General features: G+C 42.5%; 3 protein-coding genes and 1 long non-coding RNA gene across 6 annotated transcripts; 3 read left to right on the top strand and 1 right to left on the bottom strand.

The window, feature by feature from the left end:
* The first annotated feature begins 758 nt into the window (after window positions 1-758).
* Window positions 759-3222, top strand: LOC110493260 (uncharacterized). The gene is made up of 4 exons (XR_016488056.1): window positions 759-1254; window positions 1602-1670; window positions 1755-2689; window positions 2799-3222. It is a non-coding gene; the product is annotated as an uncharacterized LOC110493260 (long non-coding RNA).
* A 516-nt stretch (window positions 3223-3738) lies between these two features.
* On the bottom strand, window positions 3739-4956 carry si:ch73-303b9.1 (uncharacterized). Of its 2 annotated transcripts, none has more exons than XM_021569840.3 (3): window positions 4849-4956; window positions 3998-4699; window positions 3739-3821 (listed from the first exon to the last, which is right to left on the bottom strand). In XM_021569840.3, the coding sequence occupies exons 1-2, from the start codon at window positions 4871-4873 to the stop codon at window positions 3999-4001; spliced, it is 726 nt and encodes a 241-aa protein (XP_021425515.1). In that variant the 5' UTR covers window positions 4874-4956; the 3' UTR covers window positions 3739-3821; window position 3998. The 2 variants fall into 2 exon arrangements, with proteins under 2 accessions (XP_021425515.1, XP_021425517.1); XM_021569842.3 differs by lacking the exon at window positions 4849-4956 and adding an exon at window positions 4801-4816.
* Window positions 4957-5449: 493 nt separating this feature from the next.
* LOC110494615 (myb-related protein B) lies at window positions 5450-16543 on the top strand. The gene is made up of 15 exons (XM_021569838.3): window positions 5450-5726; window positions 6212-6308; window positions 6422-6493; window positions 6652-6744; window positions 6955-7175; window positions 7372-7516; window positions 7616-7669; window positions 9784-9990; window positions 10194-10466; window positions 12617-12789; window positions 12911-13010; window positions 13124-13231; window positions 13330-13446; window positions 13535-13666; window positions 13906-16543. Exons 1-15 carry the CDS (start codon window positions 5686-5688, stop codon window positions 14032-14034), a joined length of 1962 nt encoding a protein of 653 aa, XP_021425513.3. The 5' UTR covers window positions 5450-5685; the 3' UTR covers window positions 14035-16543.
* On the top strand, window positions 15321-27408 carry LOC110494616 (dolichyl-diphosphooligosaccharide--protein glycosyltransferase subunit 2). Of its 2 annotated transcripts, XM_036950713.2 has the most exons (17): window positions 15321-17236; window positions 17771-17958; window positions 18117-18212; window positions 18398-18573; window positions 18764-18839; window positions 18980-19114; window positions 19441-19617; window positions 19899-20017; window positions 20206-20311; window positions 20774-20865; window positions 20985-21099; window positions 21201-21482; window positions 22760-22855; window positions 23221-23296; window positions 24653-24782; window positions 25921-26017; window positions 26743-27408. In XM_036950713.2, exons 1-16 carry the CDS (start codon window positions 17194-17196, stop codon window positions 25970-25972), a joined length of 1959 nt encoding a protein of 652 aa, XP_036806608.2. In that variant the 5' UTR covers window positions 15321-17193; the 3' UTR covers window positions 25973-26017; window positions 26743-27408. The 2 variants fall into 2 exon arrangements, with proteins under 2 accessions (XP_036806608.2, XP_036806610.2); XM_036950715.2 differs by lacking the exon at window positions 25921-26017.
* The last annotated feature ends 380 nt before the right edge of the window (window positions 27409-27788 follow it).

Raw genomic sequence — 27788 nt, 5'->3', positions numbered from 1 at the left:
CTGAATAAAACCCGAACTTTGAGAAATTCTCAGTAGACCATATTTTTCTCCATTACGAGGGGACATAGGTTGCAGACCCTTGCTGAATATTTTAACCATACCACGTGGTTAAACTCTTAGACTATCGATACCGACAGAATAAGAACAAGTATTTGATATTAATTACTAGTCTGCAGCTAGGAATTCAGTATCATTGAACGTGAAGAACAACAACCACCGAAACATTCATTCTACAACAACATGAATGAATGTCGCACTGAACTATCGACATACAGACAGACAGACAGACAGACAGACAGAGAGAGAGAGAGACGGACAATTCTACAAAAGGAACAAACTTTTCAACAGCGATCAAGACGACACACTGAGCGTAAATATATATATTGATGGCAATTGTTCCCGAATGAGTGAGTGTTCATGTGCAAAGGATTAGTATTTCAATTGCTATAATTATCACGCTGTAGTGACTTCTCAGGTGAACCCCACTCCCCCTTTTGTCTAACAAGCCGGCCATGCCGGTTTAGCCCACTAGGGCACATTCTCCTATCATTTTGTGTAACCATATGTACTTTGTTTGTTTGTGTGTGCACTTCTGTGATTGTTTAGTTAATTTAATTTGTTTATTTAAGACAATTGATGTATGGATGTGTAACAGATGTGAAACGGCTAGTTTAGTTAGCGTGGGCGCTAAATAGCGTTTCAATCAGTGACGTCACTTGCTCTGAGACCTTGAAGTAGTAGTTCCCCTTGCTCTGCAAGGGCCGTGGCTTTTGTGGAGCGATGGGTAACGACGCTTCGTAGGCGTCAGTTGTTGATGTGTGCAGAAGGTCCCTAGTTCGTGCCCGGGTATGGGCGAGGGGACGGTCTAAATTTGTACTGTTACATTGATGCTGTTGACCCGGATTACTGGTTGCTGCGGAAAAAGGAGGAAGGTCAAAAGGGGGGTGAGTGTAACAGATGTGAAACGGCTAGTTTAGTTAGCGTGGGCGCTAAATAGCGTTTCAATCAGTGACGTCACTTGCTCTGAGACCTTGAAGTAGTAGTTCCCCTTGCTCTGCAAGGGCCGCGGCTTTTGTGGAGCGATGGGTAACGACGCTTCGTAGGCGTCAGTTGTTGATGTGTGCAGAAGGTCCCTAGTTCGCGCCCGGGTATGGGCGAGGGGACGGTCTAAACTTGTACTGTTACAGATGACTCAAGACTGGGTTCGTGCAGATAACCAACAATTTACGACGTTTGGAATGAGACTAACGTGAGGTAAAGTAAATGATTAATTAATCAGAGCCAATTGTGCTCGCTCTTTTACCCTTTTCACATGATCATATCGACCCAAACTGTACTGTGCTGGTTCGGATATTTTTGTCCTTTCCAGCATGGTTCTTGCAATTATGATAGAGACTTAACCGGACCAGAACAGTACAGCTTGGTATTTGACGACGTCCTCATGGCAGGCTCGTTAACTTCTTCACAGCAACACCAGAATAGTTGTGAGAGTGTGATCACAACCACTGTAATGGTGATGATGTAATGGTTGGTGAACCACTATTTGATCCCCCACTGACTCCATTAGGTTGTAATGTTGCCTGTCTATTTTTGTGATGCAGGATGTCGTTTTCCAGTGGCTAATGGGTGATAAAATGTATCTGAACCAGATAGATGCGGAGGACCCCGAGGTGAGAAACCAAGGAATGTTTTATGATCTGCAGTTTTACCTTTTAGTTCTAGAAGTGACACTTCTCATTCTGTGTTTTGCCCAGATCCCAGATTACACCATGCTACCAGACACAGACTGCCTGTCTGTGCGACTACGAGTATGCTTGCAAGAGGGAGAGGAAAACCCACGAGACTTTACCTCCCTGTTTGACATGTCTACTCAAGCTATCAAACACTTTTCCCCAAGTCATCAGGTGGAAATACATACTGCTTTAGAAACTGGACAGACATCAGTTCATTACTGTAGGCCATAGTTGGTGGCTACATGTTTTGTCTGCTTTGCCTACATGTTTACGGTGTGTTTGTTGACACCAGTGTGTTTGACTTGTCTCACTGCAGTTCCTACAAGCAGATGTCAAACATGAGCCCCTCCAGCTGATCACACCTCAGTTTGAGACTCCCCTTTCCCAGCTGGAGCCTGCTGTAGGTTTCCCCTCTCCAGCTCTACACAATCTCACCCAGCTCCTAGCTCAGCCATCTCACAGATTGAATGTGGATTCTGTACACTCGACTGACAATGGCATGTGCACTAGACTGTATTCAACAACACTTTTTGCTAATTGACTGGGATTTATTAAAATGGGACAATACACACTTGATCATTGTAGAAAATTATACATTTTCCATCCCTCTAAAATGTGTGTGCTCTCCTATGGATTGCTTTGAGCAGGTCTTTCCGCCTGTCTTCAGGGACATGCCTCCCCCCATGCTTGACCTGGATGAAACCTTCTCAGATTGCGTTTGGCACAGCTCTCCAACAAATGTAAGTGTTAACCACAGGTTATATTTGAATCGAGCATTATTAACGGAAAGTGTTCTGTATTCTTCCTGCAGGCACCGACGACAAGCTAGAGTTCTACGTGAGGAAGTGTGGATACATCTTGGGGGTGAGGAGAAGTTGGATAAAGACCAAAGGGATGCCAAACACATCCTGGAGCACATCATCTTTCAGGTTGTAGAGTTCAAGAAGCTCAACCAGGTGAGCGATATGACCAATTGAGTCTTTGATAAAAATGCACACTATGTTGATCTTGGCCTTGGTTGACATTAATGTACTATAAATGATTCATCCCATTTCTCCTATACAGGAACATGACACACAGACCAGGTTTTCCCCATTCTGACCTATCAACCAGTGACTTCAAACTACATGACCAAAAATGTGGACACCTGCTTGTCAAACATCATGGGCATTAAGAGTTGGTCTCCCCTTTGTTGCTAATACAGCCTTCCACTCTCCTAGTGGAAAGCCTTCCTAGATGTTGGGACTTGTTTCCGTTCAGCCAGGAGCATTAGTGAGGTCGGGCGATTAGGCCTGGGTTACAATTCATCCCAAAAGGTGTTTTTGTTCTGACCTCGCACAGGGTATTGTCATGTTGAAACAGGGAATTTACTTCCAAACTGTTGCCACGAAGGTGGATGTACAGAATTGTCTAGAATGTCATTGTATGCTGTAGTGTTAAGATTTCCCTTCACTGGAACTAAAAAGGGCCTAGCCCAAACCATGAAAAACAGCCCCAGACCATTATTCCTCCGAACTTGTTGGCACTAGGACAGATTGTTTACGCTCTTCAGCATTCCCGTTCTGTGAGCTCCTGTGGCTTACCACTTCACAGCCGAGCCATTGTTACACCTGGAAGTTTACGTCACAATAACAGCACTTAGTTGACCAGGGCAGTTTTAGCAGGGCAGAAATTTGACGATACGTCTTGTTGGAAAGGTGGCACCCTATCACATTTAAAGTCACTGAGCGCTTCTACTGCCAATGTTGGTCTGAGGAGATTGCATGGCTGTGCACTCAATTTTACCCATGTCCGTAACAGGTGTGGTTAAAATAGCCAAATCCACAGTCGAGATTTTTCTATATAGTTTTTCCATTAAATATAAAAAATGTAACTCCATATCCTCCATCAAACTGAAGAGATAGTTGATTTGTGTTCTAAATGTGGAAAACCTCATGTTTGTGCTATAGTATCATAAAATGTTGGCATTTGCATCATTCCCTAAATACTCAAGAGGCACTGTCGATTTAAGCAATACACAACTTTATTTACTATAATAGGTTCATGTAAAATAAAATTCACAGGCATCTTGAATATCCTCCTTAAGGTCTGTAAAGGTGAAATAAGAGAACATGTCAATATACAAACCATTAAAACGAACTCTGAAGTCTTACTTTAACAAGGAAAGCTCATGCCAGGTCTAGTCCGCTTACATCAAAAATACTTTCTGGCCAGGACACGGCAGCAACTTAAAAAAAATAAGTCACTGAACTGGAGAACCTTACCTCAACTTTTCAGTACAGCACTGTCACATCCCCACTTTGGCTTGTCAAAACCTGTAGGGATGGCTGTGCGTCTCTGCCATTCATCCTCAGCTGCTGAACCTGAGATCTGGCTCAGGCTGGAACTGAGACTCGAAGCCATAGTGACCTCCTTCCAGGACCTTTGGTTGTCCTCTGTGTCATTTCCATGTGGGGGTGAGCCTGACCAGATCAGGGAGATCTCAGCCAGGGATGGTGGTGCAGACTGGAACTTGGGACTCCAGGTAGTCTCCAACGTGCTTGACTCAAGGATCGGTTTTGGACTGTTAGTCTCAGGTTTGATTAGGGAGACCTCCCAGGCAACCTGCGAGGCAGTCAGATCAATGTAGGACAGATCCAATGGGCAGGCTAGTTTGGGTTTCTGGAGGAGGACCTGCTCAGCAGGAGTAGAGGACTTGCTCTCTACAGGTATAGTGAGCCCTGGTGTTTGTGTAGCCTCCTTAGAGTTCAGGTTCATGGCTTGAGAGGGGGACACAGGGTTGGGAGACTGACACAGGGAGGCGAGGAGGGATTGTTTGGAACCATAGTACTCAACAACAATTCTATTTGGAGGCAGCACCGATGTGGACTGTCCCGTCAGTGACAGAGCAGACGCAGATAAACTCTGGTCCAAGAAGCCTTTGTCGAGCGCTGAGGGAGATGGGCACTGAAAACTCATGGACGCATCTGTGAAGCAAATAATTCAACACATTTAAAATGTCTCACCACCACCTGATTTAACACGCAACTGTTTTGATTATTCTTCATATTAATTAGCATAAATGTACCCTATGCAGAGAGTCAAATTGCTTTGCCAAATAAATCTGTTTTCTTACCAGCACTGGCAAGCTCCTCATCCATGTTTTTAGATAATCATTGAATGGTTGCCTAACCACAATGCAGCTTGTTTTTAATCTGCTGGTTGATTGTCTCACCTGTTTGGTAATGAAGGCCCGCAACGACAAGGTGGAGGGGGGTGTATAATTAAGCAAAAAGACCGAGGGGGTGTGGTATGTGGTCTATATACCATAGCTAAGGGCTGTGTCCAGGCATATTGGCCATATATTACAAACCCTGCGGTGCATTATTGCTATTATAAACTGGTTACCAATGTAATTAGAGCAGTAAAAATAAATGTTTTGTCATATGGTCTGATATACCATGGCTGTCAGCCAATCAGCATTCAGGGCTCAAACAACCCAGTTTATAGTTTGTTAAAAGTGAGCATTTATCTGTAGTCTTTATATGCATGAATAGATATGAATCGTTTATTCAGTAGACAGAGAAACAGCATTGTGAAAAGTCACTAGTCAGACAATCCGGGCCAATTAAAAATATATATATATATTTGTGTCACTTGACAAATCATAGGAACGAATCAATGACTTTATATGAACAAATAGAACGTTTCAATTCTGCGCGCGCACACCTCTGGTCACGTCACTCCCGGGAAAGCCGTGAGCTTGCGAGAAAAGAAGCGCGCGAGATAGGAACTTGAGCGCGGACTAGTGTGTTGTCAGCAATCCAGTGTACCTAGCCCAGCGACAATTAGATTTTTAGTTTTTACCAACGTGGATTATATACGACAAAACAGACTTGCTCATATAATATAGTTTGTAAATATATGCACGACGTTGGCAAAAAAAATATACAATATATTTTAGTTAAGGGTGATGGAGGTAAAGCAAAGGGAAATGTCCTGGTGGTCGCGCGGGTAAGTAGTTAGCTAATCGGATTCTAACCATTGTTATTGTTAGCTACAACAGCTGTTGGATAAATAACAATGCCCATATCCTAATGTTATTTTTAAGAGGACAGGGATCTATGTACCATTTTATAATATGAGATTACTGAATGTCATCGATTATTTTTGCGCATTTACGTGATTTGACCGCCCTTTTGTCACCCCACCAGTTGAGGTCGACGTCAGATGTTGCTAACTAACGTTACGGTAGTCAAATCATGGCATGAAACAATAAATTAGCGAATGTTCTAATGCATACCGTAGTAATCAGAGAACACAAACGTTTACTAGCTCACATAATATGTTGCTTGTAGTAAGTACCTAGCTAGGTATAAAAATGCTTTGTTTGAGAATTCTGTGACTAACACACAAGCCAGCTACTTTTCAGTACAATGCATGTGGCCCTTTGCATGAGTTTGATCTCGACCACCACACCCTGTTGCTTGTCTTTTTAGAGAGGATGGGGAGGAGGCAATGTATCAGGACACTGACTCTGACGTGGCTGAACAGAGAGACTGTGGAAAGGTCAAAGTGAAATGGACACAAGATGAGGTGAGTTCATGTACCCTTATACATCCCCCACAAATGCTGATCTATAAATGGTAGGTTATTTGGAATGAGCTAGTTACTTAGCTCTTCATAAAATGCCTGTACTTTATTCTCAGGATGACAATCTCAAAGCGTTGGTCCAAAACCGGGGGCCAAATGACTGGAAATACATTGCCAGCATTTTACCGGTGAGCGAGTTTGACGGAGCACAGTATATATTCAGTTATATCCAGTTGACAATACAAATAATACAACTGAAGGGTTCAAATATTAAATACGTTCTGAAGGCGTGTGGGTTTTATTTTGCATTAAATCATTAACTGTATGGTAACCCTGTATGGCACAGAATCGCTCAGAACACCAGTGCCAGCACCGCTGGTTGAAGGTTCTGGATCCAGATCTGGTCAAAGGGCCCTGGACCAAAGAGGAGGACGAGAAGGTTAGTTGTGATGGTGACTATTCTACAATCAGTTCTACTAGACTTCTTTGTGAGAGAAACTTTAGTTGAGTATTACTAATAGTTGTTCAGTCAGCTCTACTTTCCACTGGCTGCTTTGACTCCTATCCAAGGACAGCCTCCGGGTGGCTTGCACTGCCACTCAGAGGACACATTTTCAGACTGCCACCAACCCTGCATTCCGCTCCACAGGTGATAGACCTGGTGAACAGGTATGGCAACAAGCAGTGGGCTATCGTGGCCAAGCACCTGAAGGGCCGGCTGGGGAAGCAGTGCCGAGAACGCTGGCACAACCACCTCAACCCGGACGTGAAGAAATCCTCCTGGACAGCAGAGGAGGACCTCATCATCTACAAGGCCCACTGCATGCTGGGAAACCGCTGGGCTGAGATCGCCAAGCTGCTCCCCGGAAGGTAACTGTTGTACTCCAGCTAAGAGAGTCACTGACATGTCTGAGCTAAAATGTCAGGATCACGCAGAACAGTTTATGGGTCTCCACATATTTTGTGATAAATGCAATTAAATGGATTGGAGTTGGATTAGTGCTCGACTTCATACACTAGCTATATCTTGATTACTACAACATTATGTTAAAATTTTACGTTCCAGGACAGATAATGCTGTGAAGAACCACTGGAACTCAACCATCAAGCGTAAGGTTGAGATGGGCTTCTACAGCAGGGTGGATCCTTCTCTGAAATGTCAGCAGATGGAACCAGAGGAGAGCATGGCCCACCACAGCAGAGATCAGCAGGTTGGTTCCTTCTGAAATCAGTTTGACAACATCTGGGCTATGCTCAAACTAATCCTTGTTATGTTTTTCTGTGAAACATGATTTGTTATGCTTCTACAGATGGACTATGGTGGTTCTATGGAGAGGGAACCAGACCAAGATCCCACATTGCCGGTAAAATGCAAACACTGCTAACTACTATAGGGGGTAAAGCAGATAAACTGCTGTGTTTTATATTATAAATGGAGTGCCTTCGGAAAGTATTCAGACCCCTTCCCTTTTTCTACCTTCTGTTACATTACAGCCTTATTCTAAAATTGATGATGATTTTTATGTATTTAATAAATCTACACACAATACCCCATAATGACAAAGCAGTAACAGGTTTTTAGACATTTTTGCAAATGTATTAAAAATCAAAAACAAATCTCTCACATAAGTATTCAGACCCTTTGCTATGAGATTCAAAATTGAGCTCAGGTGCATCCTGTTTCCATTGATCATCCCTGAGATGTTTCTACAAAAGGCCACCTGTGGTAAATTCAATTGGTTAGACATGATTTGGAAAGGCACACACGTGTCTATATAATGTCCCACAGTTGACAGTGCATATCAGAGCAAAAACCAAGCCACGAGGTCGAAGGAAATGTCCGTAGAGCTCCGAGCCAGGATTGTGTTAAGGCACAGATCTGTGGAAGGGTACCAAAATATGTCTGCAGCATTGAAGGTCCCAAGGAACACAGTGACCTCCATCATTCTTAAATGGAAGGAGTTTGGAACCACCAAGACTCTTCCTAGAGCTGGCCGCCCGGCCAAACTGAGCAATCGGGGAGAAGGGCTTTGGTCAGGGAGGTGACCAAGAACCCGATGGCCAGCCTCCCGAGTGGAGCAGCGTTCTAAGGCACAGCATCGCAGTGTTGCAGCGTCACTACAGCCTGGGGTTCGATCTGGCCGTGACTGGGAGTCCCATAGGGTGGCGCACAATTGGCCCAGCGTCGTCCGGGTTAGCGAAGGGTTTGGCCGGGGGGGGGGCTTTACTTGGCTCCTCACGGTCTAGCAACTCCTTGTGGCGGGCCAGACGTCTGAAAGCTGACTTCAGTCATCAGTTGAAAAGTGTTTTCTCCGACACATTGGTGCGGCTGGCTTCCGGGTTAAGCGAGCAGGTGTTAAGAAGCGCGACGTGGCGGGTCATGTTTCGGAGGACGCATGACTCGACCTTCGCCTCTCCCGAGCCCGTTGGGGAGTTGCAGCGATGAGACGAACGTAATCATAAAAAGGGGGTTAAAAATATATATATATATATATAAGGAACCCGATGGTCACTCTGACAGAGCTCCAGATTTCCTCTGTGAAGATGGGAGAACCTTCCAGAAAAACAACCATCTCTGCAGCACTTCACTAATCAGGCCTTTAAGGTAGAGTGACCAGACGGAAGCCACTCTTCAGTAAAAAGTACATGACTGCCCACTAAAGGACTCTCAGACCATGAGAAACAAGATTCTCTGGGCTGATGATACCAAGATTGAACTCTTTGGCCTGAATGCCAAGTGTCACATCTGGAGGAAACCTTGCACCATCCCTACGGTGACGTGTGGTGGCAGCATCATGCTATGGGAATGTTCTTCAGCTGCAGGGACTGGGAGACTAGTCAGGATCGAAGGAAAGATGAACAGAGAAATGTACTGAGAGGTCCTTGATGAAAACCTGCTCCAGAGCACTCAGGACCTCGGACTGGGGCGACGGTTCACTTTCCAACAGGACAACGACCCTAAGCACACAGCCAAGACAACGCAGGAGTGGCTTTGGGACAAGTCTCTGAATGTCCTTCAGTGGCCCAGCCAGAGAAACTCCCCAAATAAAGGTGTGCCAGGATTGTAGCGTCGTACCCAAGAAAACTTGAGGCTCTAATCGCTGCCAAAGGTGCTTCAACAAAGTACTTAGTAAAGGGTCTGAATACTTATGTAAATGTGATATTTATTTTTAATTTTTATACATTTGAAAATATTTCTAAAATCCTGTTTTAGCTTTGTCATTATGGAGTATTGTGTGTAGATTGTTTCCTCCCTCTCATCAATGTAATCAATTTTAGAATACGGCTGTAAAGTGGTCTGAATACTTTCTGAATGCACTGTATAAAGTGGAGTACATGCAGAGGATGTGCATGTTAGAATATTACTAGTTTATACTAGTCTTCAAGGTAGTACACATTGCTCGTGTGTGAACATATTAATTTAATGTATTCTTCTGGATCTCCATTCTGGTTTTCAAGCTTATGTTGCTCCCTACAGGAGAATGCCAATACATCCACTGTAAGAGGCGGACCGAAAGAAGCAGGCTTCCACAAGGCTGTCTCTCCTCAACAGTCAAAGACCCCCAAAAGTGAGCCAAACACCCCAGGAGGTGAACTGAATACCAGTAGCTGGGTGGTGGACAGCTCAGGCTTCCTCTCTCCCAACGGCCCAGCCTTAAAAGAGGTGATGGAGATGGTGGATGGGGTAAGAGGGCTGGATGGGGTCATAATACCTCTGTTTTCTGAATTTCACCATGTTCATCTTCTGCTTTGAATGGAATACCAAAGAGATCTCATTTGATGATCAGATATGGCAGACAAGATGTCTGACTATTTTGGTATGAATTAGTTTGTCAAATTATATTTATTTTCATAAACTTTACTTTTCTGTTTCTTTTCCTCTACCAGGACTTGGATGGCTGGTGTAACATGGCTGTCTTTGATCTGCCCGAGGAGAGCCAGAGCCCAGAGCGGACCCAGTTCCGTCTGGAGGGCAGTGCCCTACAGGAACTCAGTAAGGGTAACCGGGGGGAGCTGATCCCCATCTCCCCTGGAGGAATCACCCCACCTTCCATACTCAACCGCCGCAGCCGCCGTCGCATAGCTCTGTCCCCTGACTCCAACAACTCCAGGACCCCCAAGAGCACCCCGGTCAAGATCCTGCCCTTCTCACCCTCACAGGTAATGGCTCAACCACCATAACCTAACACAGTAAAATGACTCATTGTTGCCATTGTTTTGTACAGAATCATGTGGCCAAAAACACATTTTACCATGTTTAATTTCCCTAAAATGAAATTCCATATTTTTATTTAAAAATATATATACATATATATTTCACCTTAATTTAACCAGGTAGGCTAGTTGAGAACAAGTTCTTATTTACAACTGTGACCTGGCCAAGATAAAGCAAAGCAGTTCGACACATACAACAACAACACAGAGTTACACATGGAATAAACAAACATTCAGTCAATAATACAGTAGAAAAAGTCTATATACAGTGTGTGAAAATGAGGTAGGATAAGGGAGGTAAGGCAATAAATAGGCCATGGTAGCAAAGTAATTACAATATAGCAATTAAACACTGGAATGGTAGATGTGCAGAAGATGAATGTGGCAGTAGAGATACTGCAAAGGAGCAAGATAAATAAATAAATAAAATACATTATGGGGATGAGGTAGGCTATGTACAGGTGCAGTGAGCTGCTCTGACAGCTGGGGCTTAAAGCTAGTGAGGGAGATATGAGTCTTCAGCTTCAGTGATTTTTGCAATTCGTTCCAGTCATTGGCAGCAGAGAACTGGAAGGAAAGGCGGCCAAAGGAAGAATTGGCTTTGGGGGTGACCAGTGCTACGAGCGGGAGCGCGTGCTACGGGTGGGTGCTGCTATGGTGACCAGTGAGCTGAGATAAGGCGGGGCTTTACCTAGCAAAGACTTGTAGATGACCTGGAGCCAGTGGGTTTGGCGACGAATATGAAGCAAACGCCAGCCAACGAGAGCGTACATGTCGCAGTGGTGGGTAGTATATGGGGCTTTGGTGACAAAACGGATGACACTGTGATAGACTGCATCCAATTTATTGAGTAGAGTGTTGGAGGCTATTTTGTAAATGACATCGCCGAAGTCAGGGATCAGTAGGATGGTCAGTTTACGAGGGTATGTTTGGCAGCATGAGTGAAGGATGCTTTGTTTGCGAAATAGGAAGCCGATTCTAGATTTAATTTTGGATTGGAGATGTTTGATGTGAGTCTGGAAGGAGAGTTTACAGTCTAACCAGACACCTAGAATATGTGGACAACTACAAATACCCAAGTTAGAATTGTCCAGAGTAGTGATGCTGGGCAGGTGCGGGCAGCGATCGGTTGAAGAGCATGCATTTCGTTTGACTTGCATTTAAGAGCAGTTGGAGGCCATGGAAGGAGAGTTGTATGGCATTGAGTCTCATCTGGAGGTTAGTTAACACAGTGTCCAAAGAAATGCCAGAGGTATACAGAATGGTGTCGTCTGCATAGAGGTGGATCAGATAATCACCAGCAGCAAGAGCAACATCATTGATGTATACAGAGAAAAGAGTCAGCCCGAGAATGGAACCCTGTGGCACCCTCATAGACTGCCAGAGGTCCAGACAACGGGCCCTCCGGTTTGACACACTGAACTCTTATCAGAGAAGTAGTTTGTGAACCAGGCGAGGCAATCGTTTGAGAAACCAAGGCTATTGAGTCTGCCGATAAGAATGTGGTGATTGACAGAGTCAAATGCCTTGGCCAGGTCGATGAATACGGCTGCACAGTAATGTCTCTTATCGATGGCGGTTATGATATTGTTTAGGACATTGAGCGTGGCTGAGGTGCACCCATGACCAGCTCTGAAACCAGATTGCATAGCGGAGAAGGTACGGTGGGATTCGAAATGGTCAGTGATCTGTTTGTTAACTTGGTGTTTGAAGACTTTAGAAAGGCATGTTAGGATGGATATAGATCTGTAGAAGTTTGGGTCTAGAGAGTCCCCCCCCGTTTGAAGAGGGGGATGGCCGCGGCAGCTTTCCAATCTTTGGGAATCTCTAGACGATACGAAAGAGGTTGAACAGGCTAGTAATAGGGGTTGCAACATTTTAGGCAGATCATTTTAGAAAGAGAGGGTCCAGATTGTCTTGCCCGGCTGATTTGTAGGGGTCCAGATTTTGCAGCTCTTTCAGAACATCAGCTTTCTGGATTTGGGTGAAGGAGAAATGGGGGAGGCTTGGGTGAGTTGCTGTGGGAGGTACTATTGCAAATGGGCGTTAGGTGTCATTTTAGTGAAATGGTTTCTAAATGCAGTGTGTGTTTCCAGTTCCTCAACATGTGGACCAAACAGGACAACTTTGAGCTGGAGAATCCATCTCTCACCTCTACGCCAGTGTGCAATCAGAAGTCTGGGGTTACCACACCACTACACCGTGACAAGACTCCACTCACACAGAAGGAAAACTCTGTTTGCGCATCCAAGCTGTACCCAAACTCAGTGTATGTAATAAGGCATTATTGACACACAATTGTCTTGTATGTGCTAAGTTATTATTGGCATGCGATACGATTAATCTCTCGTAGCAGTAGAGAATTATATTTAGTTTGTCTTTTTATCAAGGTTCATCACACCCAACCACAAGTCAAATCTTGACACCACTCCACGGACTCCAACTCCATTCAAAAATGCCATGGAGAAGTATGGTTCTCTGCGACCAATGGTGAGTCCCTCACTTGCTACTGTTGTCAATGAAAGCACTTGGATTGTCAGACGATTTGTATGGATAATTTCTTCAATATACTGCTGAAAATAGTTTATTTCTGTATGTCTTAGCCTCAGACTCCGAATGAGGAGGACTTGAAAGAGGTCCTCTTGAAAGAGGCTGGGATTGAGCTGATCGTGACGGATGAGAGTCCACCTGAGCAAAGACGCAAGCAGGTGGTGAGTACGATGACATTTTACGATCATTTACTTTCACAGATGATGCTTCTCAGTCTTATGAAATGGTCTGACTATGTGGTCCATTCCTTTGCTTCCAGCATCGACCTCCAATGAAGAAAGTGCGTAAATCTCTGGCTCTGGATGTCATGGACTGCAAAGAGATAGTCACTGCGAGGCATCAGTTCATGAAGTCCGAGCCCAAAACCTTTTCTAAGGTACATTCATTAGAAATTGATTTAATTCTGCTGTTATTGTTGATGGTGATTTCCTCCATTGATTTGTATATTGTTATCCTTGTGGCAGGCTGAGATGTCTCTCAACTCCTCGTCCTTTTGTATGAAGACTGAAGATAAAGAGGATAATGTTCTGGATCAGGGCTTCTGTTTAGGACCCAGTGAGAGTGGTGCATATTTCAACCCAGTGCCCCCAACCCCAGTGAGTACTCTAATGAAACGCTACCATTGGCTGCTATCTAAGTGAAATTATTATTAAATAGCTGTCTTTTCCCATGTTTATTAGTATACTATATCATAATCAGGAGTTTTCTAATAGCCTGTAATGCATACATATTTTTTGTTGTACATGTCTTTTATCATCTTTTGTAATGGTTTTCATTTCCCTCTATTTGTCTGTTTTGCATCTGAAGTTATTGATATGCTTTGCTGTGTTCTCAGATGTCCAAGGCATGGGAAGCAGTGGTATGTGGACGTACTAAGGACCAGCTCATAATGACAGAGAAAGCAAGACGTTACCTCCGTTTACTGAAATCCCACGTTCCTAACCGGGCCCTCATCCTGTCCTGAGCCCTCACTAACCTCGATGTCCTCTGTGCAGACATTTCCATTGTGTTAAATATAGGGTTACAAAATTCTGGTAACTTTCAATTAATTGCCTGGTTTTTCCAAAATCTCGTTTCCTCAAACCATGATTTCTAGAAAACCAGGGAATTTATTGAAAGTTCCCGAAATGTTGCAACCCTAGTTAAAAAACTCCCCCGTGTCGATGTATTCAGCGCCCTTGACTTTTTCCACATTTTGTTACGTTACAGCCTTATTCTAAAATGGACTAAATCATTTCCCCCCTCAATCTACACACAATACCCCATAATGACAAAAAATATATACCACATTTACATAAGTATTCAGAACCGTTAATCAGTACTTTGTTGAAGCACCTTTGGCAGCGATTACAGCGAGTCTTCTTGGGTATGGCGCTACAAGCTTGGCACGCCTTTATTTGGAGAGTTTCTCCCATTCTTCTCTACAGATCCTCTCAAGCTCTGTCAGGTTGGATGGGGTGTGTCGCTGCACAGGTATTTTCACGTCTCTCCAGAGATGTTCAATCGGGTTCAAGTCTGGGCTCTGGCTGGGCCACTGAAGAACATTCAGAGGCTTGTCCCAAAGCCACTCCTGTGTTGTCTTGGCTGTGTGCTAAGGTTGGGAAGAGATGCATTGAAACATGGTCATTGTCAGGGGACATTGTCCTGTTGGAAAGTGAACCTTCGCCCCAGTCTGAGGTCCTGAGTGCTCTGGAGCAGGTTTTCATCAAGGATCTCTCTGTACTTTGTTCCGTTCATCTTTCCCTTGATCCTGACTAGTCTCCCAGTCCCTGCTGCTGAAAAACACCCCTACAGCATGATGCTGCTACCACCATACTTCACTGTAGGGATGATACCAGGTTTCCTCCAGACGTGATGCTTGCCATTTAGGCCAAAGTGTTCAATCTGGTTTCATCAGACAAGACAATTGTGTTTCTCATGGTCTGATAGTCCTTTAGGTGCCTTTTGGCAAACTCCAAGCAGGCTGTCATGTGCCTTTTACTGAGGAGGGGCTTCTGTCTGGCCACTCTACCATAAAGGCCTGATTGGTGGAGTGCTGCAGAGATGTTAGTCCTTCTGGAAGATTCCCCCATCTCTACAGAGGAACTCTGGAGCTCTTTCAGAGTGACCATCAGGTTCTTGGTCACCTCCCTGACCAAGGCCCTTCTCCCCTGATTGCTCAGTTTGGCTGGGGAGCCTGCTGTAGGAAGAGTCTTGGTGGTTCCTAACTTCTTCCATGTAAGAATGATGGAGGACAATGTTCTTGGGGACCTTCAATGATGCACAAAGTTTTTGGTACCCTTCCCCAGATCTGTGCCTTAACACAATCCTGTCTCTGAGCTGGTCTGAATACTTATGTAAATAAGGTATCTGTTTTTATTTTTAATACAATTGCAAAAAAATTATAAAAATCTCTTCTCACTTCTCTTGTCGTTATGGGGTATTGTGTGTAGATTTTGATTTAATCTATTTTGGAATAAGACTATAACGTAACAAAATGTGGGAAAAGGGAAGGGGTCTGAATACTTTCCGAATGCACTGTATATATGGAGATAGTTTAGTGCCTTTTAAAATAAAGGGTTAAATACACCCCGGCTTAGACTCCTATGGATTAAACATGGTAAACATGTTTCAATGCGTCTCTTCCCAAATTTAGGCAGCGTTTACACAGGTAGCCCAATTCTGATATTTGGGCTGCCTGAGTAAACCCAGCCTTGATTGTGTTGGTATCGATGATCGCATGGTTTTAGGTTTCTAAAACACCATTTTGTAAAAAATTGATCTCGTGCTGTGTTGAGCATGCTCAACTGAAGTAATGTTTTCTCAGTCCTGGATACTTGTAAATATGGAAAGAATTGTATTGTAGGGCAACTTTATGGGTATATAAGTGTTTCAAATGTAATGCAGTTTGAATCTACACACATCGTTCTCTCGTAAAGGTCTTAACACTGTACAAAAACAATTTAATCCACACTTATATCAAATTTGTCATACTCAAATGTAATAGAAAGGTCTAAATGTTTTCCTTTTGATATCTAAAGTTCACATGTCATTTTGCACTTACATCTATCAGTATTGGAGTTGTTTGTAACTGTGTTAGTCATGGTTGCGTTTGATTACCTGATCAATCAATAATGAATTTAAACAAGTTGACTCACACAAGCGAACAGATGGTTGGTGAGGTTGCAGAACCGTTTGTTTCCTATGATCTATTTTTTACATAATATGTAGTCTACTGTCAACTCCTGTAGTTGTATTATAGGCTACTATTTTAAGAGTAGAAGCATGTGACGTGAATATGCATCACCATAGAAGAATCATACACTCGGGTAGTCCTATTCTCATGTCCAAAATGTTAAGAGGTACAGGATTTTTCTACTGAAACCTGATAATGTTCTGTGCAGATAACAAAATGTATGAGAATCTCGTTTTTTTGTTTTTTTTCCTAATGTAAACAAACTAAAAATATTCAATTATATGAACAGTTTGTAAAATTGCCTGTGCATTTGCAATGTGTGATTGATACATTTAACTTAATCGGTTGGTGAGCTATTGATTTTGTGATAAATCAAAAATGGGCCAGATTAGGAATTTTGAGTGTGGTTTGTTTCTTGATGAGGACCAATGAAAAACGGACACAATGCTTATGTGAACCTGCCCCTTTTTGTGTTGAGGGGCAGTCACATGAGCCCGGTAACGTTTGAAAGGCACTGAAATAGAATGTAAATGTATAATATTTGCACAGATTTTACCCGATCATTTGATCTACATTTTTTGTTTTGTTATTCTGGCCCACATTTCAGACATGTCCAACAACCCTCTGGTTCTGATTTCAGAACGCGTTCATTCATTTGCAGCAGTTAGTTGTAACCAATTATACGAATAGGGGTAACGACACTAGCTGTCAGATTTGGCATTTCAATAAAACAGCATCTGAGGATATATGATTGTAAAATTTTATTTTATTGTAATATATTTGGGAAATAATACGTTGTGTGATAGGTGGTTGTTTAATAATAACACATACCAAGTCTGAAAATGCAATTACCACCCCATGTCTTTGAAATTGTAGTCTCCAAGGCTTGGAACCCGGAAGCAATTGCGGCTCTTAGGTGACGATACATTAGACGACAAGAGTGAGCCAATGATCTATCTATACATCATTGGAGTGGACATGGCCCAGCCTCGTAAGTATAAAGCGTTTTTGTTCTAAATACGATCGAAGTAAACTTCTTATTACTAGTTGCCACCCATATGTAGTAATATAGTCTAGCGCTGATTTTGCCAAAGTCTACAAATGGTGCGTGCAAGTATGTAACGCCTGGACTCCAGGCTGGAGTGACAGGACCAATGTGGAAGCTAACGTTAGCAGGTAGCTAGGATGTCGTAGACTCGTAGCTAACTAGATATTGCTATACATGTATCTTGCATGTACATCATCATGAATTGGATTGTATACAAGTGTACGTTGTCTGTATTATGATTCCTAACGTTAGTTTTACACAACGTTGTGTAAAATCTATCGCTCACGTTAGCTGGTTAGCTAGCTTTCCAGCTGGTTCCTCTAGTTAAGAAATGGAGTGTTCTGCATCGGTTACTGTGCAATGGTTGCATGATCGAGACTACACACAAGTCTACACTTCTAAAATGGGAACTCAAATAGTTGAAATCTTCCCTCTCCTACTGACCTGGCTGTAACCATCATGCATGTGTCCCCACAGGTGTGTTCTGCTTGGTCCTCCTCACCGTGGCTCTCGGGGCCCAGGCTCTGACCCCATCCCATCACCTCTCACTGTCAGACGTGGACAGACTTAAAGGCCTCCTGAGCCAACCCTTCACAGACCTGGCATCAGCATACTACTCCATCGTTGGTTTGAGCAAGCTTGGAGCCTCAGTTGCTGATGAAAATGTCAGAAAATTAGCTTCTAATAATTGAAGGAAAGAGGCTTGACTGTTATATCCAAAACGTGTAGCCTATGCCATGTTTAGTTACCTTAGGCTATTCACTTCCATAATCACCACAATGTTTACCTATGTGTTTTACTGTACAGCTTGTTTATTTTGCAGGATGCTTGTCAGTTTCTGAAGGCCCAATTGGACCCCATGAGTGTCGACTCCCTCTTCTTCGCTGCTGAGGCCAGTCAGGCCATCGCAGACTGTGAGGTAAGTAGTCCTTAAGTAGAGCGTACTTATGTATGACAAAAAAAACATGTCATTTGCTCTTCCAGTAACATAAATGGTGGCTTGCATGGAATTAAGACAACATTTATGATGGTGGTTTTGGATGCTCTGCCAGTGAAGTCCTCGCTTAGCTCTGTGTTCTCCCTCTTTATGAATTACTTATTTAGATGCCAGTATCCAACGAGACCCGTGACATCCTTCTGGCAGCAGTCAGCGAGGACTCTACAGTAACACAGATCTTCAGAGCTGTCAGCGCCCTCAGTTCCCTGGGGCTTCCTCTGGCTTCACAGGAAGTCGTCGCTGCCCTCGTCGCCCGTATTGCCAAGGAGGACAACGTCTTGGCGTGAGTAATACCTGCTGGCCTGGCAGATGGAACAGACTTGCTGCTGAATCGTTTCTTTGATCATTTGGGTTTTTGAACTTCATTGTTACTTTGTCCTTTCTTACAAACTTCGCTTTTGAACAGATAACGCATTCCTATGGCCATTTTGTCATAGTAAAGTGACTGTTTTTTTTCTTGTCTCTCTGTACAGGATCACTACTGCACTCCAGACTGCCACCCGTCTCTCCCAGCAGGCTGAGCTTGGAGGAATCCTGGAGGAGATTGAGGTGAGTTTCACAAGTCCACTAGGTGGTGCTGTGCTACAGGTTTTGACAGATGAATTACTTTGCAAAGTTGCAAATTTCCCACATGCGAACTGGTTTCTCAAGCAGAGATGTTGTATTTGAACCTTTCTCTCCCTCGTAAGGATCTGGCAGCACGATTGGATGACTTGGGTGGAGTGTACCTCCAGTTTGAGGAGGGACTTGAGGCGACCGCCCTCTTTGTGACAGCAGCCTACACACTGTCAGACCATGCGGACACGGAGCCTCCTCTGAAAGAGGTAACCTGCTGTCACCATTTATGTGGGTGGTAGAAAGGTTGCATGAGGCGGTGTGACTTTTTCCCGATCATGTGTTCTGTATTAGATCTCTGGAATGGAACTCCAGAGTAGCTTGTTTACTTTCTCGTGTTTATTTTATGTTTCTCGTGTCTTTTTTGTTCTACTTGACTTTTACATAACAAATAGTACTACTGATATCGATTACTGCATTGTTGGGAAAGAGCAAGCAAGAAAAGATTTTCAGTGTACTTGTGCACGTGACAATAAAACTTGAAACCCCAGCTATCTTATCAGATTACTATAAATGTGAGCTTTTATCCCCACAGGACCAGGTGATCCAGCTGGTGAACTCTGTGTTCAGTAAGAAGTCCTGGGATTCCCGGTCTGAGGCGTTCAGTGTAGCCTGTGCTGCTGCAGCTCTCTCCAGCAACCGCTTCCACGTGCCAGTCATCGTCAGTACCCAGGGGCCTGCCACAGTCTCCCACAGCCAGCCAATCCTGCATGTATGCTCTCCTCTACTACTCCAGTGTTTATCATCCAGTGACATTTTTTTTTTTTTTATATATATATTTTTTTAAATAAAGTTTATGATTTAGATGTCATCAATTGGAAACACGTTTGAAGGATGTCACATGAATAGTGTTTCTTACTTGAGCCCTAACCTTGTTGACATGAACCCTAGTGGACCTTGTTCAGTGCCCTTGCTAGTCCACCACTGGGTAAGGGTCTCCACCCCATTTTCTTTTCACTGACCCTTTATCTGCCTCCTTGTCTTTACCCACAGCTTCTGGTGACAGACATCCTGTCCAATCCTCTTGCCTCAGCCAATCTGCTGGTGGAATCTGCACAAGCTGTTGCCTCTAAGAGTGTTGTACTCAGCCAGGCACCTTTCTCCCTCAGAAAGTAAGTATGGTAGACAGACCAATTTTGAATTTGTCTGGGTAATAATTTTGTGTAGATTAATATTGAGTGTTATAGAATCCAATAATTAATTTCATTTTTTCCAGTCAAGGAAATATCTCTGCTGTTCATGCATGTTATTTGTATGTCAGCGTTGTAGTGTTTAATAATTATTTCCAACTGTTTTACAGTGGCATTTTTGAACTTAACTTCATGGCTAGCCAGCCAGCCAGTGGATATTACCAGTTTACTGTGGCTGTCACCGGGGACAGCCGATTGGTTGCCAATCAGGTTGAGGTGAGCTAGATAAATTTATTGGGAATCATTTGGTACCCACATAGATGTAACATAATCTTCTATATAGTATTTGGTAGTTTAGTATTTTCTTAAATGGGGGCATGGTACACACAATGCCAAGTAAAGAAGGTCTATAGTTTTGGATTTGTTATTTTGAGAACCATCAATTAGTCTAAATGTTGTTGGAAGTTAAGTCAGAGTTGCCTCTTTGGGATTGGTCAGAAGGTTAGCAGTTCATTGTGCTTGCCAAGGAAGGTTATTCCTACAAAGTAGCCTTTTCCATTAGCGTACATAACTTTTTATGTTACTTGACCAGGTATGAAAACTATTAACCTCTAGCATTTACTTTAGCTTTCTCTGACTCACCATACATACATGTGACAATCACTCTGCTTCATTCAAATTTTTTCATATGAGTTCCATTTTATTCCTTCATTTCTCTCTCTCTCCACCTGCCTTCAGCTGAAAGTGAAGGTGTCCACTGAGGTAGCCGTCACTAATATGGACCTGTCTGTAGTGGATAAGGACCAGAGCATCGGCACCAAGACATCCAGGTCAGAGAGCCCAACCACGTATATGAAAGCATTTTAATACTGCCCTTGTGAGACCCATAACACAGAGGTTGTCCTTACCCATTGCCACACAAAATAAATCTAAAGTATGTCATTTTCAGGGTTGACTATCCCTTCAAGGCCAAAGGCTCCTTTACTGCAGACAGCCATCAGAACTTTGCCATGAATTTCCAGTTAGTGGATGCCAACACTGGAGTAGAGCTCACTCCTCACCAGGTATTTAGCTTTTTATGTGTTAATTTTTTATGTTCCTGCTCTCATTCTGTCAACATTGCATTGTGCTATACCTCTTGAGGGTATTTTGTTTTTCTTTACAGACCTTTGTGAGGTTTCACAATCAGAAAACTGGCCAGGAAGTTGTGTTTGTTGCTGAGCCGGACAGTAAGAACCTTTATAAGTTTGAGCTGGACACAGCAGAGAGGAAGTCTGAGTTTGACTCCATGTCTGGGACCTATGTCCTCCACCTCATCGTGGGAGATGCCACCTTGGAGAACCCCATTCTGTGGAACGTGGCTGATGTTGTCCTAAAGTTCCTTGATGAGGAGGCCCCAGCAGCCATCCAGTCCAAGACCCTTTACATGCCCAAACCAGATATTCAGGTTAACAACAAGCCAAACATTTGCATATAATTGAACATTGTGATGAGTTATGTAACATTTTGTTTCACTACTCTTGAGGCTACTAGTCATAGCTTGAAATGACTAATGAAGATAAGATACATCTAACTCGGGTGCATAGTCGCTGATAGATAAACTAGTTAAGTGATAATGCCTGAGAAGCTGGTGTTTTGATATATTGGCAAACTGTGCCAATAATATATATATATATATATACTCCAAACACCGGCTTCGAGGGCATTATCACTTTGATACAACATATTCAAATACTGATTGGCATATTTTCATTAACATTATTTTGAATTTATTCATAATATTTTATCCCTCCACAAGATTTAGTCCCAACGCAAATCTAGGGTTGCTACCCAAGCCGGCTGGTCATTTGTTCTATCGGTTCGGTTGCTAGAGACGCGACCCAGTCGTTCAGTCTTTTTGTTCTGTATCTATGGACGCAATCCAGTTGTTTGTTCTAAATGTTCTATTTCCACACTGGCTGGCAATATAATTATCCATTACTTGCTAGCTAGCAAACCAGGGCTAACTTAGTCACGTCAAAAAAACAATAACAGAGTAGCCGCATTTGTTTAAGCTGTTTCTAGTGACATTTATCTGGACACATCCATAACAATGAGCTAATGAGGTGCGCATAGAAAATGTGCTCACTCATCAGGACACTTGTTTAGAGGAGCTAGTCAACAACACAGCTAACACATTAACTTCGAACTGAAACTGGAATGACTGCAAACTAGTTGCACATTGTTTAGTTGGATCTTTTTTCAATTGACATTTCTTTGTGTATATATCCATAAAAATGATGCTGATTCATGATTGACTGGCTGAGAAAAGCTGCCTTCCTGTCTGTCTCATCCCGACTCCCGACACATTCATTACTATGGGACAGCTGGAGATCGATTTTGAATATTGAAACAATGTTGGAAATGTCGGAGAGACAGACAGCAAGGTTTATACAAATCTTGGTTGTTGAAAGCTAAATGTTAGTCTAAAAGAAATGTGAGATAATGTGTAGATGCTTTTTATAGTGGAGATCAAGTTTATAAATTGCTTGGCTGGGCAATTGCGTAGTCAAATGGAACAGAGTAAATAGGAATTTTAACTTCATAGATTTAGCTGGTGGTAACTTGTGGAATAGACACCGGCTGCTATGTAGTTTTAACCAATCAGCATTCAGGATTAGACCCACCCGTTGTATAATAAATGGATAAATAACTGGACTTGAATGATGTTCTCCTCCTCTGTAGCACTTGTTCCGGGAGCCTGAGAAGAAGCCACCCACGGTGGTGTCTAACACCTTCACAGCCCTCGTCCTCTCTCCGTTCCTCCTGCTGCTTATTCTGGTGAGGCTCGCTTTACTTCTTTATGTTTGGAATTGTTCAATGGTAACCTTTTTAGAAAGGGTTCAAATCTGCCTCTATTCAGTCTAACTGTTTTGTATTTACCCAGGCTTAGAATAAAGCCTTGGTACATCCTGAATGAGCCTAGGTTTTTGATTTAACTGAACACTGATTTTAATTTGAAATTGCAATAGCAATGCTGTATGACATAAAATGTATTTTCTATGACATTTAGAGTTTTGAGTGACGGCATTGTCCTTGCTGTGTAAGGCTTGGATCACTGCATTGTGTGCTACCTGGACAATCTATTTTCAGACCCTTTGTACTGTTGTGGTATAGTTTATTCTTCTCTCTCCCTCTCTGTTCAGTGGTTCAAACTCGGGGCCAACATCTCAAACTTCAGCCTCTCCCCCAGCTCTGTGCTGTTTCATGTGGGCCACGCATGTGAGTACTGAGCAATGATGTAGTTCTGAGTCTAGGGTTACAATGAAAACTACTGGCATTGTCACTCCACAGATACAGTTCCTTCAGAAAGTATTTACACCCCTTAACTTTTTCCACATTTTGTTGTTACAAGGTGGGATTCAAATTGATTTAATTGAAATTTTTGGTCAACGATCTACAAAAAAGAATCAGCAATGTGAAGGAAAAATTATATACTTTTTTAATTAATAATAGAACACTAATATATCTTGATTAGATAAGTATTCACTCCCAGAGACAATACATGTTAGAAACACATTTGGCAGTGATTACAGCTGAGAGTCTTTTTGTGTAAGTCTCTTAAGCAATTTACACACCTGGATTGTACAATATTTGCCCTTTTTTATTATTAAAAAACTTCTTCAAGCTCTGTCAAGTTGGTTTTTGATCGTTGCTAGGAAGCCATTTTCATGTCTTGCTGTAGTTTTAAATCAAAATGAACTATTCACTCGGGAAAGTTCAATGTTGTCTTGGTAAGCAACTCCAGTGTAGATTTTGCCTTGTGTTTTAGGTTATTGTCCTGCTGAGAGGTGAATTCGTCTCCCAGTGTCTGTTGGAAATAACATTTTCCTCTAGGATTTTGGCTGTGCTTAGCTGTATTCTGGTTATCCCCCCCCCCCCCCCCCCCTAAAAAAATCCTTAGTCCTTGCCAATGACAAGTATACCCATAACATGATGCAGTTACCACCATGCTTTAAAATTTGAAGGGTGGTACTCAGGGATGGTTTGTGTTGGATTTGCCCAAAACATAACTCATTGTATTCAGGACAAAAAGTTTATTTCTTTGCCCAATTTTCTTTGCAGTATTACTTAAGTGCCTTGTTGCGAACAGGTTGCATGTTTTGGAATATGTTCTATTCTGTACAGGCTTCCTTCTCTTCACTTTGTCATTTAGGTTAGTATTGTGGTGTAACTGCAGTGTTGTTCCACCCTCAGTTTTCTCATATCACAACCATTAAACTCTAACTGTTTTAAAATCACCATTGGCCACATGGTGAAATCCCTGAGCAGTTTCCTTCCTCTATATTATTATTATTATTATTATTATAATAATAATAATAATAATAATAATAATAATAATAATAATAATAATGACTCAAGACATTTCAGGTCTTGATTGTTTATTCATTTTGAAAATGTTCAACGAACATTTCCACTTTCACATTATGGGGGATTGTGACAATCTTAATTAAAACAATTTATATTATTCAAGCTGTAACGCAACAATGTGTAAACAGTCAAGAGGTGTGAGGTTTTGGAAGGCTGTGTATATATTTTTCCTAGTTGATCACCTTTACTCTGTTCTTGTTGTTTCAGGCATGCTGGGTCTGATGTACGTCTACTGGACTCACCTCAACATGTTCCAGACCCTCAAGTACCTGGCTATCATTGGCAGTCTTACCTTCCTGGCTGGAAACCGCATGTTGGCCCAGAAAGCAGTGAAGAGGTATGGCCAGAGCTCTACGCTGACCTTTTTTACAAGGAGCACGTGTGAAAATGAGAAAAATGTAGGCGCACAGTAAGATATTTAGGAGCACAATTAAACATGTTTCAGGTACTTAAGCTAGAATCCTTCATTTCTCTAGGCGCACTGGTGCTCATAAATTTTTTTTAAATGCCAGGCTGCGCAGCCAAATATTTAGGCGCATATGCAAGTAAAATGGTCGCACTGTAGAGCCCGAGGTTAGGTATGGCTCCTGTTAGCGATCGCAACACAGACTGTCAGTTTCTCTCTAGAGAGCTCTCGACCACATGTAGAAAGTTTGATGTCTTTTTAATATGACAAGGACTCTGGGGGCTTTTAATATGACAAGGACTCTGGGGGCTTTTAATATGACAAGGACTCTGGGGGGCTTTTAATATGACATGGACTCTGGGGGGCTTTTAATATGACATGGACTCTGGGGGGCTTTTAATATGACATGGACTCTGGGGGGGCTTTTAATATGACATGGACTCTGGGGGGGGTTTTAATATGACATGGACTCTGGGGGGGGTTTTAATATGACATGGACTCTGGGGGGGCTTTTAATATGACAAGGACTCTGGGGGGGCTTTTGGACCTCTTTGTTGGTTGTCAGAGATGTGGCTGACTACTATTCACTCAGGGCCCTTGAGAGGGTGTGTAAGAGCCTACGGTGGCGCACTGCCCCCTTGGTGTGTGTCACCTGTGACCCCCCCCCCCCCCCTGACCGTGCCAGGCTAGCAGAATAGTGGAGCCTCCACTGTAGAGCGTATAACCACTGGGACCATGAGGGCCTGGCCAGATTGCACCGTGTGGGTGATTCCCCTCATACCTTCTCTCCAAAGGCCATAGAGACAGAGGTAATATGTGTCACTGGCTGAAGACGTTAGTCTAATTGTCCAATTTTACTGTGGAATTACTGCACCTTGTTCATGCCATTTTCTAACCGAGTCCTTTCAACCATTTGCTAGTCTAATGATCCTTCTGGTTGATGTGGTGTCAGTGGATTTAATTTAGACTTGTTTCTGCTTGCTTTTCTTTCTTTAGCCACTGTCTCTTATAGTGACTGCCTGTCTCCTTAACTCTCCTGTGTACTCCCTGCTACATTTCTCTTTTTCAGGATTGCTGCAGAGCAAAGTAGTAGGTTGGCAAAGTATAGGAGCCTGCGGTAAAGGCCTCTGTTTTCTAATAACAAAGGGCCAGTCTTCCAGGCTGAAGTAAGGGCATCTCTATGGCCTGCATCCCAGTGCATCCCCATTGCCCTGTATAATGCATGGCTGTGTGGTGCAGTCAGGACTCACTCTCTATCTAGTGTTCTGGCCAGCATCTTGCTCATCCCACCACAAAATCATCTGCTCACCTTTTACAGCTGGGACTATAAACCAAAAATAATCGACATCAACCATACCGATCACTCATCGCAGGCATTTTGCTGATATCTTTCATTACGATAAGTAGCCTATACTAGAGAGATTTGAAATGAGTTTGCTTATATGGGTTATTTGTTAATGGGACAATTGATGGCTACAACCATCAAACTAGTAGTAGTTTAAAGGAAAATAAAATAAGCTATGGTGCACATTGTTATTAACCTAGAGCTCTATTTATCTTTATTGCAATATGGATTTTTGACCTTTTAACATCCTGTCTGTCACCATTTTATTCATCTTCATATTGCCTGCCATTGTACATAGTTATTCTCAGATGCAACATGTGTGGTGTCATTATTGGCTGAGCTCAGAATTAACCTATGTCATCCTGATTGTTCTGCAGTTCATGTTCTGTTGCTGAGAAAGTCCTGTACACTTCATCTTTATGCTGTAAAGAAATGCATGAGGAAGTTTAACATGTATCCAGGACTTGTCATTCAGTTAAAAGGCTTTAAATTAGATTGTTTGTAAGCTTTAAAACATTCTAATGTATGTATTTTCTTCTCTTTCAGACTTGCAAGTAAATGACAAGATTGAAGAAGATTTAAAGATGCTTAGTTTTTGGTTTTCAAGGATTCGTTTGACACATCGTCAACCATCAGACTGTCAGAGGTTATACCATGAATCCAATGGACAATTTGAAATGCAGTTTCACTTTTCTTTTTCAACTTGAAAATAATAAATGTTGTAATCCAAGGTGTTGGTAGAGGGTCCGGACAGACTCTGACACAATACTCTTACTGAGGACTGGAAAGATAACCATCCTTGCACTTCATTTTTCTGTGACTTTGTTTGGCCTTTTTTTTCATATATTTTTTTTTTTTCACAACTGGCTTGGTTGGATATCATTTGTGGTTTTATAATGTAATTGGGATGGGTATTTTTTTTTCCACGTTCTCTGTGCCCATCTTACTATGGCTATGTATCAAAAGGTGCATCAAGAAGTAAGCCATTGATTTTTTTTAGAAGTCCTTTTGATGAAGTTTATTGATGGTGTCTTCACTGACATGTTCATCACAAGTCTGTAATGTATGCTTGTCTTCTCAATGAATTACATGTGGAGGGTGTGAGCTATTTTCCCCTTACAATAAAGACCTAACCCCATCTAGAACAACATTTTGATGGGCAATTCAATAAAATCACATGTTTTTGTAATGAAATAAAGAAATGGGGATTAAGTGTACTGCTTTTTATTCTGGGTGCAATACACCCTTTGTAGTGTTATACTACTTAATAATAGTGCTTATGCAATAAATGTATTGGACGAAGGAAACAAACTCTGCTTTGTGAAAACTGTGCGGTTAAGTCCTTCAGTACAATTGGAACCGTAAGTAGGAATGTCATTCAAATCCTAAAATGCATTTCCATGTGACAACACACTTCACAGATGACAAATTGGTAATGTACACTCCCCTATGTATTTATTTGGACAGTGAAGCTAAAACTTTTAATTTGGCTCTATACTCCAGCATTTTGGATTTGAGAAAATGATTTGTGAGGTGACAGTACATAATGTCACCTTTTATTTGAGGGTATTTTTAATCTGTTTTACCATTTA

Source organism: Oncorhynchus mykiss, chromosome 17, assembly GCF_057628025.1.
Source record: "Oncorhynchus mykiss isolate SJ-2025 chromosome 17, ASM5762802v1, whole genome shotgun sequence".
NCBI classification, from domain to species: Eukaryota; Metazoa; Chordata; class Actinopteri; order Salmoniformes; family Salmonidae; genus Oncorhynchus; species Oncorhynchus mykiss.
This window is presented reverse-complemented; position numbering and strand designations above follow the sequence as displayed.